This window comes from Phacochoerus africanus, chromosome 5, assembly GCF_016906955.1.
Source record: "Phacochoerus africanus isolate WHEZ1 chromosome 5, ROS_Pafr_v1, whole genome shotgun sequence".
Classification (NCBI taxonomy): domain Eukaryota; kingdom Metazoa; phylum Chordata; class Mammalia; order Artiodactyla; family Suidae; genus Phacochoerus; species Phacochoerus africanus.
The window spans coordinates 36,613,674-36,627,944 of NC_062548.1; the positions used below are offsets into that span (position 1 = coordinate 36,613,674).

General features: G+C 49.3%; 1 protein-coding gene across 1 annotated transcript in view; it reads left to right on the plus strand.

The window, feature by feature from the left end:
- The window catches only part of LOC125128411 (uncharacterized), a 160,142-nt gene that overhangs the window by 41,370 nt on the left and 104,501 nt on the right, over window positions 1-14,271 (plus strand). The window contains exons 14-17 of the mRNA XM_047782765.1: window positions 244-388; window positions 3,313-3,471; window positions 5,639-5,763; window positions 8,750-8,944. Of these exons, the coding sequence (XP_047638721.1) occupies window positions 244-388; window positions 3,313-3,471; window positions 5,639-5,763; window positions 8,750-8,944 (624 nt within the window). The remainder of the gene's footprint in view (window positions 1-243; window positions 389-3,312; window positions 3,472-5,638; window positions 5,764-8,749; window positions 8,945-14,271) is intronic.

Genomic DNA, 14,271 nt, shown 5'->3' on the forward strand with positions numbered 1-14,271 from the left:
GGTGGACATGGACGAGGCTCTAGGCTGGGGCTGTGGGAGGACGGGGATGAGCAGGGCCTGGGGAACCTACTGCCTCCCATAACTGGGCCACAGCTGAGAGGGTCTGGAAGCAGTGGAGACATCCAGAGAGCAGTGGCAAGGTGGCGGGGTTACCTGCTGGGGCCAGGACAGATGAGGAGACATCGCGCTCCTGGGTGGAGGCAGGTGGGTCCTGGGTGACGACTTTCTCTCTGCCCGAGCCAGCGGTCCGTGCTCTCCCGCCTGTACCAAAGCCCTGAGGAGGATGCTGAGATCCGCATCAACGCCTACCTGGCCCTGATGAGGTGCCCTGACGAGGGGGTGTTTGCCCAGGTGCAGCGTACCCAGGCAGAAGAGCAGTCCACCCAGGGTGAGCAACAGCAGGTGGGGGTCAGGGGGCTGGGGCTGGCTTGGGTCCTCCCCACTGGGGACAGGGGTTTAAGAACACACTTGCGTTCCATCCCTGGGATGTCTTCCTGTCCCCTTCTCTTGCTAAACCAGCTGGACCAGTGACCTCTCATGCTCACCTTACCTATGCGGCAGCTGAACACCCCTTGAGAAGTTTCTTCTTTCTGGTCCTCAGTTTCCTCATCTGTAAAATGGGCTGGAAGAGACTGAGTTCCCTTCAAGGTCTGGGCAGCTCATGGCATAGTTCCTGGAGGAGAGATTCAAAGCAGAGGAGGGACAAATGTCTGTGACTCTCAGATCCCTTCTGGGGTCAGACAGGTTTTTTTTTTTTTTTTGTTCGACCCATGGCATGTGGAAATTCTGGGGTCAGGGATTGAACCTGCGCCATTAAAGTGGCCCGAGCTACAGCCAGATCCTTATCCCACTGAGCCACCTGGAAATTCTGGGAGTTCCCTTTAAACAGGTGTAACTTCAAAAAATAGGTTCAACTATTTTTTCTTTTGTATTTTAGGGCCACCCCTGTGGCATATGGGGGTTCCCGGGCTAGGGGTCTAATTGGAGTTGTAGCTGCCAGCCTACACCACAGCCACAGCCCCGCAGAATCTGAGCCCCGTCTGTGATCTACACCACAGCTCCCAGAAATGCCGGGTCCTTAACCCACTGAGTGAGGCCATGGATCGAACCTGCGTCCTCATGGATACTAGTCCCATTGTTCCTGCTGAGCCATGATGGGAACTCCAGATTCAAAAAATTTTTACATGGGGTACAGTGAGTTAAGAGCCTGGGGCCTGACAGCCTGGCTTCAAATCCCAGCTCAGCCACTTCCTTACCTGGGTGTCTTTGGACAAGTGACTAAACCTTTGTGAGCCTCCATCTTCACACCTGTGGAATGGGGATAATAGAGCACCTTCCTCATGGAGAATACAATGCTTTAATACAGGAAGACATTGGGAATATTGTCAATGCCGTGTGCATAGACCTTCCTTTTTTTTTTTTTTCTTGTCTTTTCTAGGGCTGCCCCCGTGGTGTATGGAGGTTCCCAGGCTAGGGGTCTAATCAGAGCTGAAGCCGCCAGTCTACACCACAGCCACAGCAATGCGAGATCCAAGCCGTGTCTGTGACCTACATCACAGGTCATGGCCATGCTGGATCCTCAACCCACTGAGCGAGGCCAGGGATTGAACCCACAACCTCATGGTTCCTAGTTGGATTTGTTAACCACTGAATCACAATGGGAACGCCTAGACATTACTTTTAATATCGTTATCACCATTACTATTATTATTAGGTAGCCACACTTTCAAAGCAGGCTGCACGATAGAAGTGGAAAGTTAAAGTCTGCCTTCCTCTTCTCCTGCTCCCTAAGTCCTGCTTCCTGAAGGCACCAACCGGGCCCAGTTCCCTGGTGTATCCTGTCAGAAGGTGCAGTGTGTATAGGAGCACAGATGTGTATCTCCTTATCAGCAGCACCTCAGCATCATGTTATACATGGTGTTGAGCCTCTTGCTTCTGCCTGCGGTGTGTCGGGAGCTCTTTCCACCTCAGGGCATTTGGACTCTTATCTACGGTGGGGGCTGTTCTGCTAGGAGCTTAAACCATAATCCACTCTTCCAGACCCTACTGAAGACTGTGTAGATTGTTCCCAGTCTTTGGCCACGAGGAGCAATGATGGAAATAAGCCTCATTACACATCATCTTTGGGTTCTCATGCTAAGCCAACTGTAGGATAATTTCCCAGAAGAGACCTAGCCAACCTAAAGGTGCACACATTTAAAAACCCAATGTGTGGCGTTCCCATTGTGGCTCAGCAGGTTAAGCACCTGCCATAGTATCCATGAGGATGTGGGTTCGATCGATCCCTGGCCTCGCTCAGTGGATTAAGGCTCGGGTGTTGGTGCAAGATGCAGCATGGGTCACGGATGCGGCTTGGATCTGGCATTACTGTGGCTGTGGGGTAGACCAGCAGCTGCAGCTTCGATTTGACCCCTAGCCTGGGAACCTCCATGGGCCGCAGTTTTGGTCCTAAAAAGAAATAGGAAAAAAAAGTCTGATGTGAGCTGTTAAACTACCTTCTGAAGAAATGGCAACTAACCCCCACCCCCTTCCCAAGGAAAGGAGATGGTGATGCTAGAAGCTGCAATTCGTTGTGAAGAGACGGCTGTTCTGCAGCCACACGCCGCCAAGCCAAGGCCTTCAGAGGGGTCAGCCAAGGGGCAGCTTTGATGGAGGCTGTGGGGTACTAGGCTTATGTATTGCCTGATGGGAGCAAAAGCTACCCTTGCTCTGTTCCATGGTAGATTTTTCTAGAAGCTCCCTGCTGGGCATCCTGAGAGCGTGAGACAAGCAAGAGGATTAGGCTTCCCAGTTAGAATAATAGCCTTGGTGCTCTCTTTTCTCCTTCCAGAGAGCCCGAGAGGGTCCCCATCACAGACTGCCCCTTTCCCAGCCCTGAAAGACACGCAGTCCTTTAGGTCTGGGCTCTGCTCCTAACTGATCTGTGCGAGCCCTGGAATATGGGTTATTAGTTCATTTTACAGATGAGATGAAACTAAAGCTCAGAGAGGTGGAGTGACTAGCCCAAGGTCACACAGCTCCTAAGTGATGGAACTGGGATTCAGACTTGGGTCTGACTTTCAAGCCAGGGCGTTCCCCACAGTACCTCCCTTTCCCTTCTGGAAAGCACGTCAGAATGTCCTGCCCGGTTAGCTTTCCAGGTTCCATCAAGGCACTGCTCTTGGCTCTAGTTAGAATTCTGAGCAGCCCCTGCTGGGTGTAAATAGCAAGACCCAGGATGGGGATCGGGGGTCTATTCTCTGGCTGTGTCAGCTCCGGGTCCTCCTCCATCATCCTCCCCTCCACTCCCTGCTGGCTGCTGCCGGACCCCAGTGGGCTCCTTCGTGTGGAGTCACCTCCTGCAGCTGCTGGAGACGGACGACCCCCTGAAACGGGCCCTCCGGGAGGCCATCCCCAAGAGCATCCTCAGCCGAGAGTTCCATCCGGAGACCTGGAAACATTCATCCTATTCTGACGTCACCTTCCGCTCAGGTATGGCCATCCTGGGCAGGTGCCTGCTCTGGGACCACAAAAGCTTTGGGACCTAGGATTTCTTTCTTTCTTTTTTCCCCCTTTAAAATTTTTTTTCCGATGGTTTTTATTTTTTCCATGATAGTCGATTTACAGTGTTCTGTCAATTTCTGCTGTACAGCAAAGTGACCCAGCCATACATATATATATTCTTTGTCTCACATTGTTCTCCATCAGGTTCCATCACAAGTGACTAGATACAGTTTCCTGTGCGATACAGCAGGATCTCATTGCTTATCCACTCCAAATGCAATAGGTTGGATCTACTAACCCCAAACCCTACTCCCTCCCCTTCCTCCTCTCCTTTGGCAACCACAAGTCTGTTCTCCATGTCCAGGAGTTTGCTTCTTTTCTGCAGGTTCATTTGTGCCATATATTAGATTGCAGGAATAAGTGATATCATATGGTATTTGGCTTTCTCTTTCTGACTTCCTTCACTTAGTATGAGAGTGTCTAGTTCTATCCATGTTGCTGCAAATGGCATTATTTGGTTCTTTTTTATGGCTGAGTAGTATTCACTGTGTATATATACCACATCTTCTTAATACATTTATCTGTCAATGGACATTTAGGTCGTTTCCATGTCTTGGCTATTGTGAATAGTGCTGCAATGAACATGCGGGTGCATGTGTCTTTTTCAAGGAAAGTTGTATCTGAATATATGCCCAAGAGAGGGATGGCTGGGGCCATATGGCAGTTCTATATAGTTAGTTTTCTGAGGGACCTCCATACTGTTCTCCATAGTGGTTGTACCAATTTTCATTCCCAGCAACAGTGCAGGAGGGTTCCCTTTTCTCCACACTCTCTCCAGCCTTTGTTATCTGTTGACTTGTTAATGGTGCCCTTTCTGACCGGTGGGAGGTGGTACCTCATAGTGTTTTTGATTTGAGTTTCTCTAATAATTAGTGACGTTGAGCATTTGTTCATGTGCTTGTGAGCCATCTGTATATCTTCTTTGGAAAAATGTCTGTTCAGGTCTTTTGCTCATTTTTCATTTGGGTTGTTTGTTTTTTTGCTGTTGAGTTGTATAAGTTGTTTTTATATTTTGGAGATTAAGTCCTTGTCTGTTGCATCATTTGAAACTATTTTCTCCCTTTCTCCCTTAGGTTGTCTTTTTTTTTTTTTTATGGTTTCCTTTGCTGTGCAATCTTTTTCTTTTTCTTGCTTTTTGGGGCCATACCTACAGCATATGGAAGTTCCCAGGCAGGGGTCAAATTGGAGCTGCAGCTTCCCGCCTATCCCACAACACAGCAACACAGGATTGGAGCCGCATCTGCAACCTACACCACAGCTCACAGAAATGTCGGATCCTTCACTCACTGAGCGGGGCCAGGGATCGAACCTGCATCTTCATAGATACTAGTTGGGTTCATTACTGCTGAGCCCTGACGGGAACTCCAAGGGACCCAGGATATCTAAGCCTTGGGGGCAAGTGGCTCAAGGTTGCAGTTTCCCAAATGTCAAATATTCAAATGCCACCTGCTGGATTTTTCCCCCCTATATTCCCGTAGCACCTGCCATTCTTGTCTGAAGAGGTTGAAATTAGTTAAGGACGAGCCATTTCATAGCATTCCTTGGACTACTGCCATCTTTTTTCCAACCTGGGGACTTGGTCTAAAAGGGGATTTTCTATCCCTCTCAGCAGTGGAAGATCAGTTTAGCTCTGGAAAAATGAGGCGACCCTAAAAAGAAATGCAAAGACCATGAAGCGCCATTGTTGAATTCTCCTGGCTTCCTGCCTGCCGAGGGCTGTGAGCTTGAGGACTGTTTTGCTCTGGGTTAAAAAGGGAAATGAGTCTCAAAGGGAGACGGCTGCCTTCTGGATCTAATTAGACAGAATCAGAAAGGGATCCCGTTCTAGCCTAGGCACCCCAACCCCCTCCGCCACTCGGCGAGTCCGAGGGTGGGGTGGAGTGGGGTGATCGGGCTGCCCCGTCTCTGCCAATCAGCCCACGTGGGCACATCGGTGACCTTTCTGTCCTCACTTTCCCTCTGCCCTTGATAAGGCTTAAGTCTGAGCTCCCTGTCCCAGCCAAGAGGATGCACCATGTGTCTGGCGATGTCCTCTCGGTGGCCGGCTCCCGCCCTGTGAGCAGCGCCGCGTACACTGACCTTCTCTCTCTTCTAGTGTCGGGCAGCCTGGGAGCCAACCTGGAGGGGATCCTTCTCTTCTCCCCAGCCTCCTTCCTCCCCCGTTCTGCCACGGCCAACCTGACCATCCACGCCCTTGGTCGTGCCTTCAACCTCCTGGAGGTAAAACGGGTCTTGGCTTCAGCCTCCTCAGGGCCTCTCCTGGGATTGGGGCCAGAAATGAGCCCGTCCCTCCATCTTTCCATCCACCTGTTGTATCTGTCGATCTGCGCCCACATGTCGCACATTTCAGTTCCTTACAGCCACGCGTGCATTTATCTGCCTGTCCACCCATCCACTGACCCACACAGATCCATACATCTGCCACCTACCCCTCCCCTCCTTCTCCTTCCCTCTCATCCATCTGCGTATTCCCATCTCGCTCCATCAACCCTCTCACCTACCCAGGTGTTCTCCCGGTCATACACCCATCCCCCCCCCATCCATCCCCCCACCCACCCATCCCTTTATCTGTCTCTCCATCCACCCTATCCATCATCCATCCGGACATCCATCCATCCCTCTCATCCACTTATCCATGTATGTACCTCCCACCCATCTGTTCCCTCAGTTGTCTACCCATCCATCCGTACACTCCTTCTTCCATACGTCTAGGCATGTGGCCATCTGTCCATCCATCCATCCCTTTCATCCATCTATCCATGTATGTACCCTCCCACCCATCTCTCATCCACACCCTCACCCACCCATCTGTTCTCTGTCATTCACCTGTTCACCTATATGCCCACCCATCCACACGCTCGTCCATACGACTCTACGTTTTCCCATCTGTTTATCCATCCATCCATCCTTCATCCGTCTATTGGTTTATGTGCCCTTCTACCCGTCTCTCCATCTCCCCTCTCATCCACCTATTTATTCCTCTACCCGCCCACCCATCTCTTCATCTCTTCTCCCACTTATCTGTTCCTCCGTCCACCCACCTATCCAGCCACCCGCCTCTCATTAGTTGCTCAATGTCTCTTCTTCCCGGCATGTGCTGGGCACTCTGCTGGGCTCTGAGAACATGATGCACAAAAGAAATGTGATCCCTGCCCTCGTGGGGCTCACGGCCCAGAGAGGTAGATAAGAAATGAGCAGCCACAGTGATAAAACAGGGGCACCTTGGAGTAGCGTGTTTAGGAAGGCAGAGTTCGAGCTGAGATCTGAAGGACGATCAAGAGCATTGTGTGAGGAGCTGAGGCAAGCGCCTTCTGGGGTGGGGGCCAGAGGGTGCAGAATTCCTGGAAAGAGGAAGGGCTTGGTGTGTTTAAGGAATAGGAGAGCAGAGAATAGGAGGAGGATGAGAGAACAGAGAGGGAACGGGGCCATGTCACAGGAGGCTTTTGAACGGGGGAGGGTTGTGATGTGATTTGAGTGTTCCGGTTATTGCGTGGGAAATGGATTCTAGTGGAGTTCCTGTTGTGGCTCAGTGGGTTATGCACCCCCGACTAGCATAGGTGAGGATGTGGCTTCAATCCCTGGCCTTGCTCAGTGCGTTAAAGGATAAAGCATTGCCGCAAGCTGTGGTGTAGGTAGTAGATGCCGTTCAGATCCTGTGTGGCTTTGGCTGTGGCTGTGGTGGAGGCCAGCAGCTGCAGCTCCTATCCAAACCCTAGCCTGGGAACGTCCCTGTGCCACAGGTACGCTCCCTGAAAAAGACCAACCCCCCCCCAAAACAAAACAAAAAGACCCCAAAATGAAAATGGATTGTGGGGAGTTCCTTCTGTGGCACACTGGGTTCAGAACCTGACAGCAGCGGCTCAGGTCACTGCAGAGGAGCAGGTTCGATCCCCAGCTCAGAGCAGTGGGTTAATGTAGCTGGCAATGCTGCAGCTGCAGCATAGGTCTCAGCTATGGCTCGGATTCAATCCGTATGCCGTGGGTGAGGCCATTAAAAGAGAAAAGAAACGAAAGAAGATGGATTGTGGCGGGCAGTCATAGAAGAGGGAACATCTCTGAGGCCATAGGTCCAGCAAACTTCTAAAGTAATAAATTACCGAGGGGCCCTTGCACCTCCTCCCCCAGGTCCCTGGAGCTTTCTGAGGTGGGGGGGGTGCTCTGTGCCCTTGGGCAGCCCTTTCTGATTTATGGAGCACAGGAGCCTGTATCATCCAAACTTTGCCCACTGGGCATCCGGGCTTAGATCTGCCAGGGACTGACCCTCTGGTGATTTCTCTGCAAGCGATCTCAGAGATACCCGGATGGGAGGATGGATGGACAGGTGTCTGGGAGGATGAGAGGGTGCATGGATGAGTGGAGCGATGGAAAGGATGGAGAATGAGTGGATGGATGGGCAGCCCGTAAGAAGGAGGGCCTCGTTTTTTCATCCATTCCATGTTGAGCATCAGCCAGGGCAGGCGTTCGTCAGGGTTGTCCAGACAACTAGAACCAGCAGGATCAGGGAGGCTGACCAGTCCCAGATCTGCAGTCGGCAAGCTGGAAGCCCAGGAGAGCTGATGTTTCTGTTTGAATTTGAAGGTAGGGAAAGAAAAATGGTGCCCCAGTCTGAAGGCAGGAGGAATTCTCTCGGATGTGATTTTGGTTGAGTCAGGCCTTCCACTGATTAGAGGAGGCCCACCCACCCTGTGGAGGGCGATTGGTCTGTTGCTCTCAATGTGAAACGTGTCCACAGACGCTCTCACAGAAACACCCGTGGGATTGTTTGACCCAACATCTGGCACCCTGTGGCCCAGTCAAGTAGATAGAGAATTAACCATCCCACCGGGCCTTGAGTGTGCTCAGTGAATGAGACACACGTCCCTGCCGTCATGAAGCCAAGGATCCTGCAAGGGAGACACACACAGATTCGTCAGAGTGTGACCTTGGGGTCGTGTGCTTGGCGCTCAGAGGAAGGAGTGATAAATTTGGCTGGGCTGGTATGAAGAAATCAGGGAAGGCTTTCTGGAGGTGGTAACTTTGAACCAGGTGTCAAATAATTGGTAGGAATTCTTGCTGTGTGGCATTTGCCAGGCAGATAGGTAGCTTGTTGATTTCCTGAGATTGGACCTCTTGGCACTTGGGCCTGGAAGGACCCTAGGGAGCCCAGGGCCCCTTGTTCAAGCGCCCAGCCCCGCAGCTCTTGGTCGCCCCTGGCTTTCCTTCCCAGCTGGGACTCCGCCTAGAAAATGCCGAGGAATTGGCCCGCAGGCTCTTTGGTCCGAAGTCTGTCCCGGGGCAGGAAGAGGAGCCACGGGCCCAGTCTGAGAAGCCCCCAGAGCCAGAACCACGGCCCACACCAAAGCCGGCCGACCCTGCCTGTCCAGAAGAAAGGTCCAGAAAGCTGAGAGACCTCCAGCGGAAGGTAAGGCAGCGCCTGCGCGCACCACATGGCTCCCCTGTAACAGGGTCACATGCCAGCTTTGGTGCAGGGGACCTAATGTCCTTGAACCCTGAGCCTGCCCTCCTACCCTCTTCCAGAAGCAAATTGCTGGTCCAGATCCGAGCGCTGCTACCTTGCCTTATTTATTGAAGCATCACCTACCGAGAAAAGCGCCCAGAGCACATGCTTATAACCAGTGCCCAGGCCATAGTCAGGTCCCCAGAGGACCCCTTCTGTCCCCTTCTTCTGGTTTCTCCACCCATAGCCAAGGGTAACCACTGTCCTGACTCCTGATGGCATCAATTGGCTCTACTTTTTAAAAATCAGCTTTGTCGAGGTATAATTGATCTACAATAAATGGCGTGTGTACGAAGCTACCGTTGGATAAGTTTTGACATATGTGCACAGCATGAAACCGTCACTAGCTAAATCAGCATAACTGTCACCACCAAAGGTTTCTTTGTGTTTTTTAATCCCTTCCTTCTGCCCCACCTTGTCCCCTACTGTGATAGGCTTTTTCTGTCATAATAGATCAGTTTTTGGAATGTTATGTAAATGGAATCAAGTGGCATATGCTTTTTTTTTTTTTTTAAAGCCTATACTCCTTTTTGGCCTGACTTCTCTCATTCGGTATAGTTCTTTTGAGATGCCTCCATCTCGTAGGATATACGAAGAGTTTATTTCTTCTTGTGGCCAAGCGGATAGACCGCAGTTTTTTATGTAGTCACCTCTTGAGAACCTTTGTGTTATTTCCACGTGGAGCTGTTACAAATAGGCTGCCATGGAAATTCATGTATAAGTCTTTTTTTTTTCTTTATTTCTTTTTAGGGCCACACCTGTGGCATTTGGAGGTTCCCAGGCTAGGGGTTGGATTGGAGCTGAAGCTGCCGGTCTACACCTCAGCAATAGCAATGCAGGATCTCAGCCGCGTCTGTGACCAACACCACAGCTCACAGCAATGCGAGTTCCCCAACCCACTGAGCAAGGCCAGGGATCGAACCCACGTCCTTATGGATACTAGTTGGATTCATTTCCGCTGTGCCACAATGGGAACTCCTACAAGTCTTTATGTGAAAATATGTTTTCACGTCTCTTGTGTAAATAATCTTAAGGATGGGATGCCTGGCTCATATGGTAATTGTATGTTGAATTTTCTAAACTGTTTTTGCAAAGTAGTCGTACCATTTTGCATTCCCACCAGCAGTGGATGAGATTTCTCATTCCTTCGCATCCTTGCCAGCACTTGATGGGATTAGACTTTTTTTTTTTGTCCTTTTGCCTTTTCTAGGGCTGCACCTGCAGCATATAGAGGTTTCCAGGCTAGGGGTCGAATCAGAGCCACAGCAATGCAGGATCCAAGCCGAGTCTGTGACCTACACCACAGCTCACAGCAACGCCAGAACCTTGACCCACTGAGCAAGGGCAGGGCTCGAACCTGCAACCTCATGGTTCCTAGTCAGATTTGTTAACTACTGCGCCATGATGGGGAACTCCGGGATTAGACTTTTTTAACGTACATGTTCCTCATGCTACTGATGCTGAGCATCTTTTCATGTGCTTATTACTCATATGTCTTTGGTGAAATGTATGTTCAAATACTTTGTCCTTTTGAAAAAACTGGATTGGTTTCTTCTTAGCAAGTTTTGAGAGTTTTTTTTTTTTTTTTTGGTCGTACCTGCGCATATAGAAGTTCTTGAGCCACGGATTGAACCCGAGCCACAGCAGTGGCAACACCAGATCCTTAACTGCTAGGCCACCAGGGCACTCTGAGTTTTGAAAGTTCTTTTTTTTTCCTCCCTCTGGGGCACTTCAGGCAATGGGAGTTCCTGGGATGTGGATTGGATCCTAGCTCAGCTGTGATCTGTGCTGCAGCCACAGCAACACCAGATCCTTTAATCCACAGGGCTGGGCCAGGGATCAAACCCATGCCTCCTGAGCCATTATAGTTGGATTCTTAACCCACTGTGCAACAGTGGGAACTCTGGGAATTCTTAATTTCTTATGAACACAAGGCCTTTAGCAGAGATGTGGCTCGCAAATAGTTTCTGCCAGTGTCTTTCCACTCTCTTAATAATGCTTCTGAAGAACAGATGTTCTTGATTTCAATGAAGTCAAGTTTATCCCTTTTTATAATGCAGTGTTCAGGGTGTCACAGCGAAGGACTCTTTGCCCAGCGCAGTGCTACTGAGATCCTCTGCCCCCCCGGAGAGCGCCAGCGTTCTCTCTCGGTGAAATTCTTGCCTCTTCCATACTCTGCCCTGCAAAACCCACCCACCTGGGTCTCCCTGGATCCCCAGATTCTCAACTCCGTGGATCTGCCATGACCTCAGGCGGAACTCGCTCCAGGCAGTCAGCTGGGGCTCACCTTGCTAGTTTCTGTCTCTGGCATTCACGGCCTCCTTTAACTGACAGCTGGGACTTCGGGAACTCCATCTGTTTCCTCTGAGTTTCGAGGTGCCCCTCGTGGGGAGACAAATCCAGTCTCTGTTACTGCTGCCTGGTTGGCAGCAGAAGTCGCATCCACATCCTCTTGTGAACTTGATTTAAGTATTCAACCATGTACTGTAGTTTTTATGTTTTTTTATTTTTTGTTTTCCAGGGCCACACCTGCGGCATATGGAGGTTCCCAGGCGAGGGGTTGAATCAGAGCTGTAGCTGCCAGCGTACACCACAGCCATAGCCATGCAGGATCCGAGTTGCATCTGCGACACACACCACAGCTCACAGCAACGCCGGATCCTTAACCCACTGAGTGAGGCCAGGGAACCTCATGGTTCCTCGTATCGGTTTCTGCTGCGCCGCAATGGAAACTCCCATTCCCCATGTACTTTAAAAGAATGGAGGTGAAATGGACTCAACATAAAATCAGCCATTTTGGCGTATCCCATTCAGTGACATTTCCTCGCTTCGCTGTGTTGTGCAGCCAGCACCTCTGTCTAGTCCCCAAAACATTTCCATCACCCCAAGGAGACCCCACACCCATGAGCGGTCCCTCCCCGATCCCTCACTTCCCAGCCCTTTGGCAACCGCTCATGTGCTTTCTGTCTCTGTGGATTTATCTATTCTGGATGTTTCATGTAAACAGAATCAGACACTATCTGGCTTTGTGTGTCTGCTTTCTTTCACTGAGCACGTTTTTGAGGCTCGTTTGTGTCATAGCATGTTTTCATACTTCATTCTTTTCTTTTTTCTATTGTACAAATAATTCGTTTTTTTAAAAAATTGAAGTATTGTTGATTTACACCGTTGCGATAATTTCTACTGTGCAGCAACGCGATTCAGATTCCTTTCCATTAGAGGTGATTACAAGATATTGACTATAGTTCCCTGTGCTCGACAGTAGGTCCCTGTTTTTATCTATTTTATGTGGAGTCGTGTGTGTCTGTTAATCCCAAGCTCCTGATTTATCTCCCCCCGCCCCGACCCTTTCCCCTTTCTGTAACCCTAAGTTTGTTTTCTATGTGCGTCTGTTTCTATTTTGTAAATAGGTTCATTCAATTTTAGTTTTTAATTTTTTGACTTTTTTAGGGCCACACCCACAGCCTATGGAGGTTTCCAGGCTAAGGGTCGAATGGGAGCTGTAGCTGCCGGCCTATACCACAGTCACAGTAGTGCCAGATCTGAGCCACCTACACCACAGCTACAGCAACACAGGATCTGAGCCACGTCTGCAAACTACACCACAGCTCACAGCAGTGCTGGATCCTTCACCCACAGATCGAGGCCAGGGATCGAATCCACATCCCCATGGATACTAGTCGGATTTGTCTCCATTGCACCACAGCGGGAACTCCCCAATAAGTTCATTTACATCATATTTTAGATTCCACATGTAAGTAATAGAATACATATTTGTCTTTGGGTGGCTTCACTTAGTAGGATGGTCCATCCAAGTTGATGCAGATGGCATTGGTTCATTCTTTTTTCCGGCTGAATAGTATTCCGTTGGGTATATATGGCACATCTTCTTTCTCCATTCAACTGTCAGTGGCCATTTGAGTTGCTTCCATGTCTTGCCTATTGTAAATAGTGCTGCTGTGAACATTAGAATATATGTATCTTTTTGAATTAGAGCTTCCTCCGGATATATGCCCATGAGGAGGATTGCTAGATTGTACGGTAGTTTTGGTTTTAGATTTCTAAGGAAGCTACAGTTCTCTGGTGGCTGAACCAGTTTCCATTCCCACCAACAGCGTAGGAGCTGCCCTTTTCCCCACACCCTCTCCAGCATTTGTGAACTTGTAGACTTTCTGATGCTGGCCATTCTGACTGCTATGTGGTGGTACCTCATTCTAGTTTTGATTTGCATTTCTCTAATAATGAGCAATGTTCAGCATCTTTTCATGTGCCCGGTGGCCATCTCTATGTCTTCTTTGGAAAAATGTCTGTTTAGATCTTTCTGCTCATTTTCTGATGGGGTTGTTTGATTTTGGATATTCAGCTATATGATCTGTTTGTATATTTTGGAAATTAGTCTCGTTGGGTCGCATCATTTGCTAATATTTTCTCCCAGTCCATGGGCTGTCTTCTTCTTTACGGTTTCCTTTGCTCTGCAAAAGTTTAGAAGTTGGTTGTGGTCCCAGCTATTTATTTTTGCTTTTATTATTTCTTTTGCCTTGGGAGAGGGACTGAAGGAAACATCGGTACAGTTTATGTCACAGAATGTTTGGCCTCTGTTCTCTTCTTGGAATTTTATGATGTTAGGTTTTATATTGACGTTTTTAAGCCATTTTGAGTTTATTTTTGTGCGTGGAGTGAGGGTGTGTTCCAGTTTCATTGATTTACATGCAGCGGTCCTGTTTTCCCAGCACCACTTGCTGAAGAGACTGTCTTTCTCTCATTGTACATCTGGCCTCCTTCATCGAAGAGTAGTTGACCATAGGCGTGTGGGTTTATTGCGGGGACCTCTATTCTGTTGCCTTGATCCATATGCCTCTTTTTGTGGCTTCATTCCTTTTTAAGGCTGGATAATATTTCGTTGTATGAATGGACCCCTTTTTGTGTGTCCTTTCATCTGCTGAGGGACTTCCAGTTTGTTTCCATCTTTTAGTGACTGTGGATAATGCCACGCACGTCCTCTTTTTCGTACCTGTGTTCTATTGCTTAAAACGTGTTCGTGAGATCCTTCTGTGTTGCAGCGGGATCATTTGCTCATTCTCCTTCCTGTGTAGCGGTCCATGGTGAGACTACCACAATTCCTTTATCCATTTACTTAAAAAAAAAAAAAAAAAACATTTTAGGTGTTGCTGTCATGGCTCAGCGGTTAACAAACCCGACTAGTATCCGTAAGGATGGGAGTTCGGTCCTCA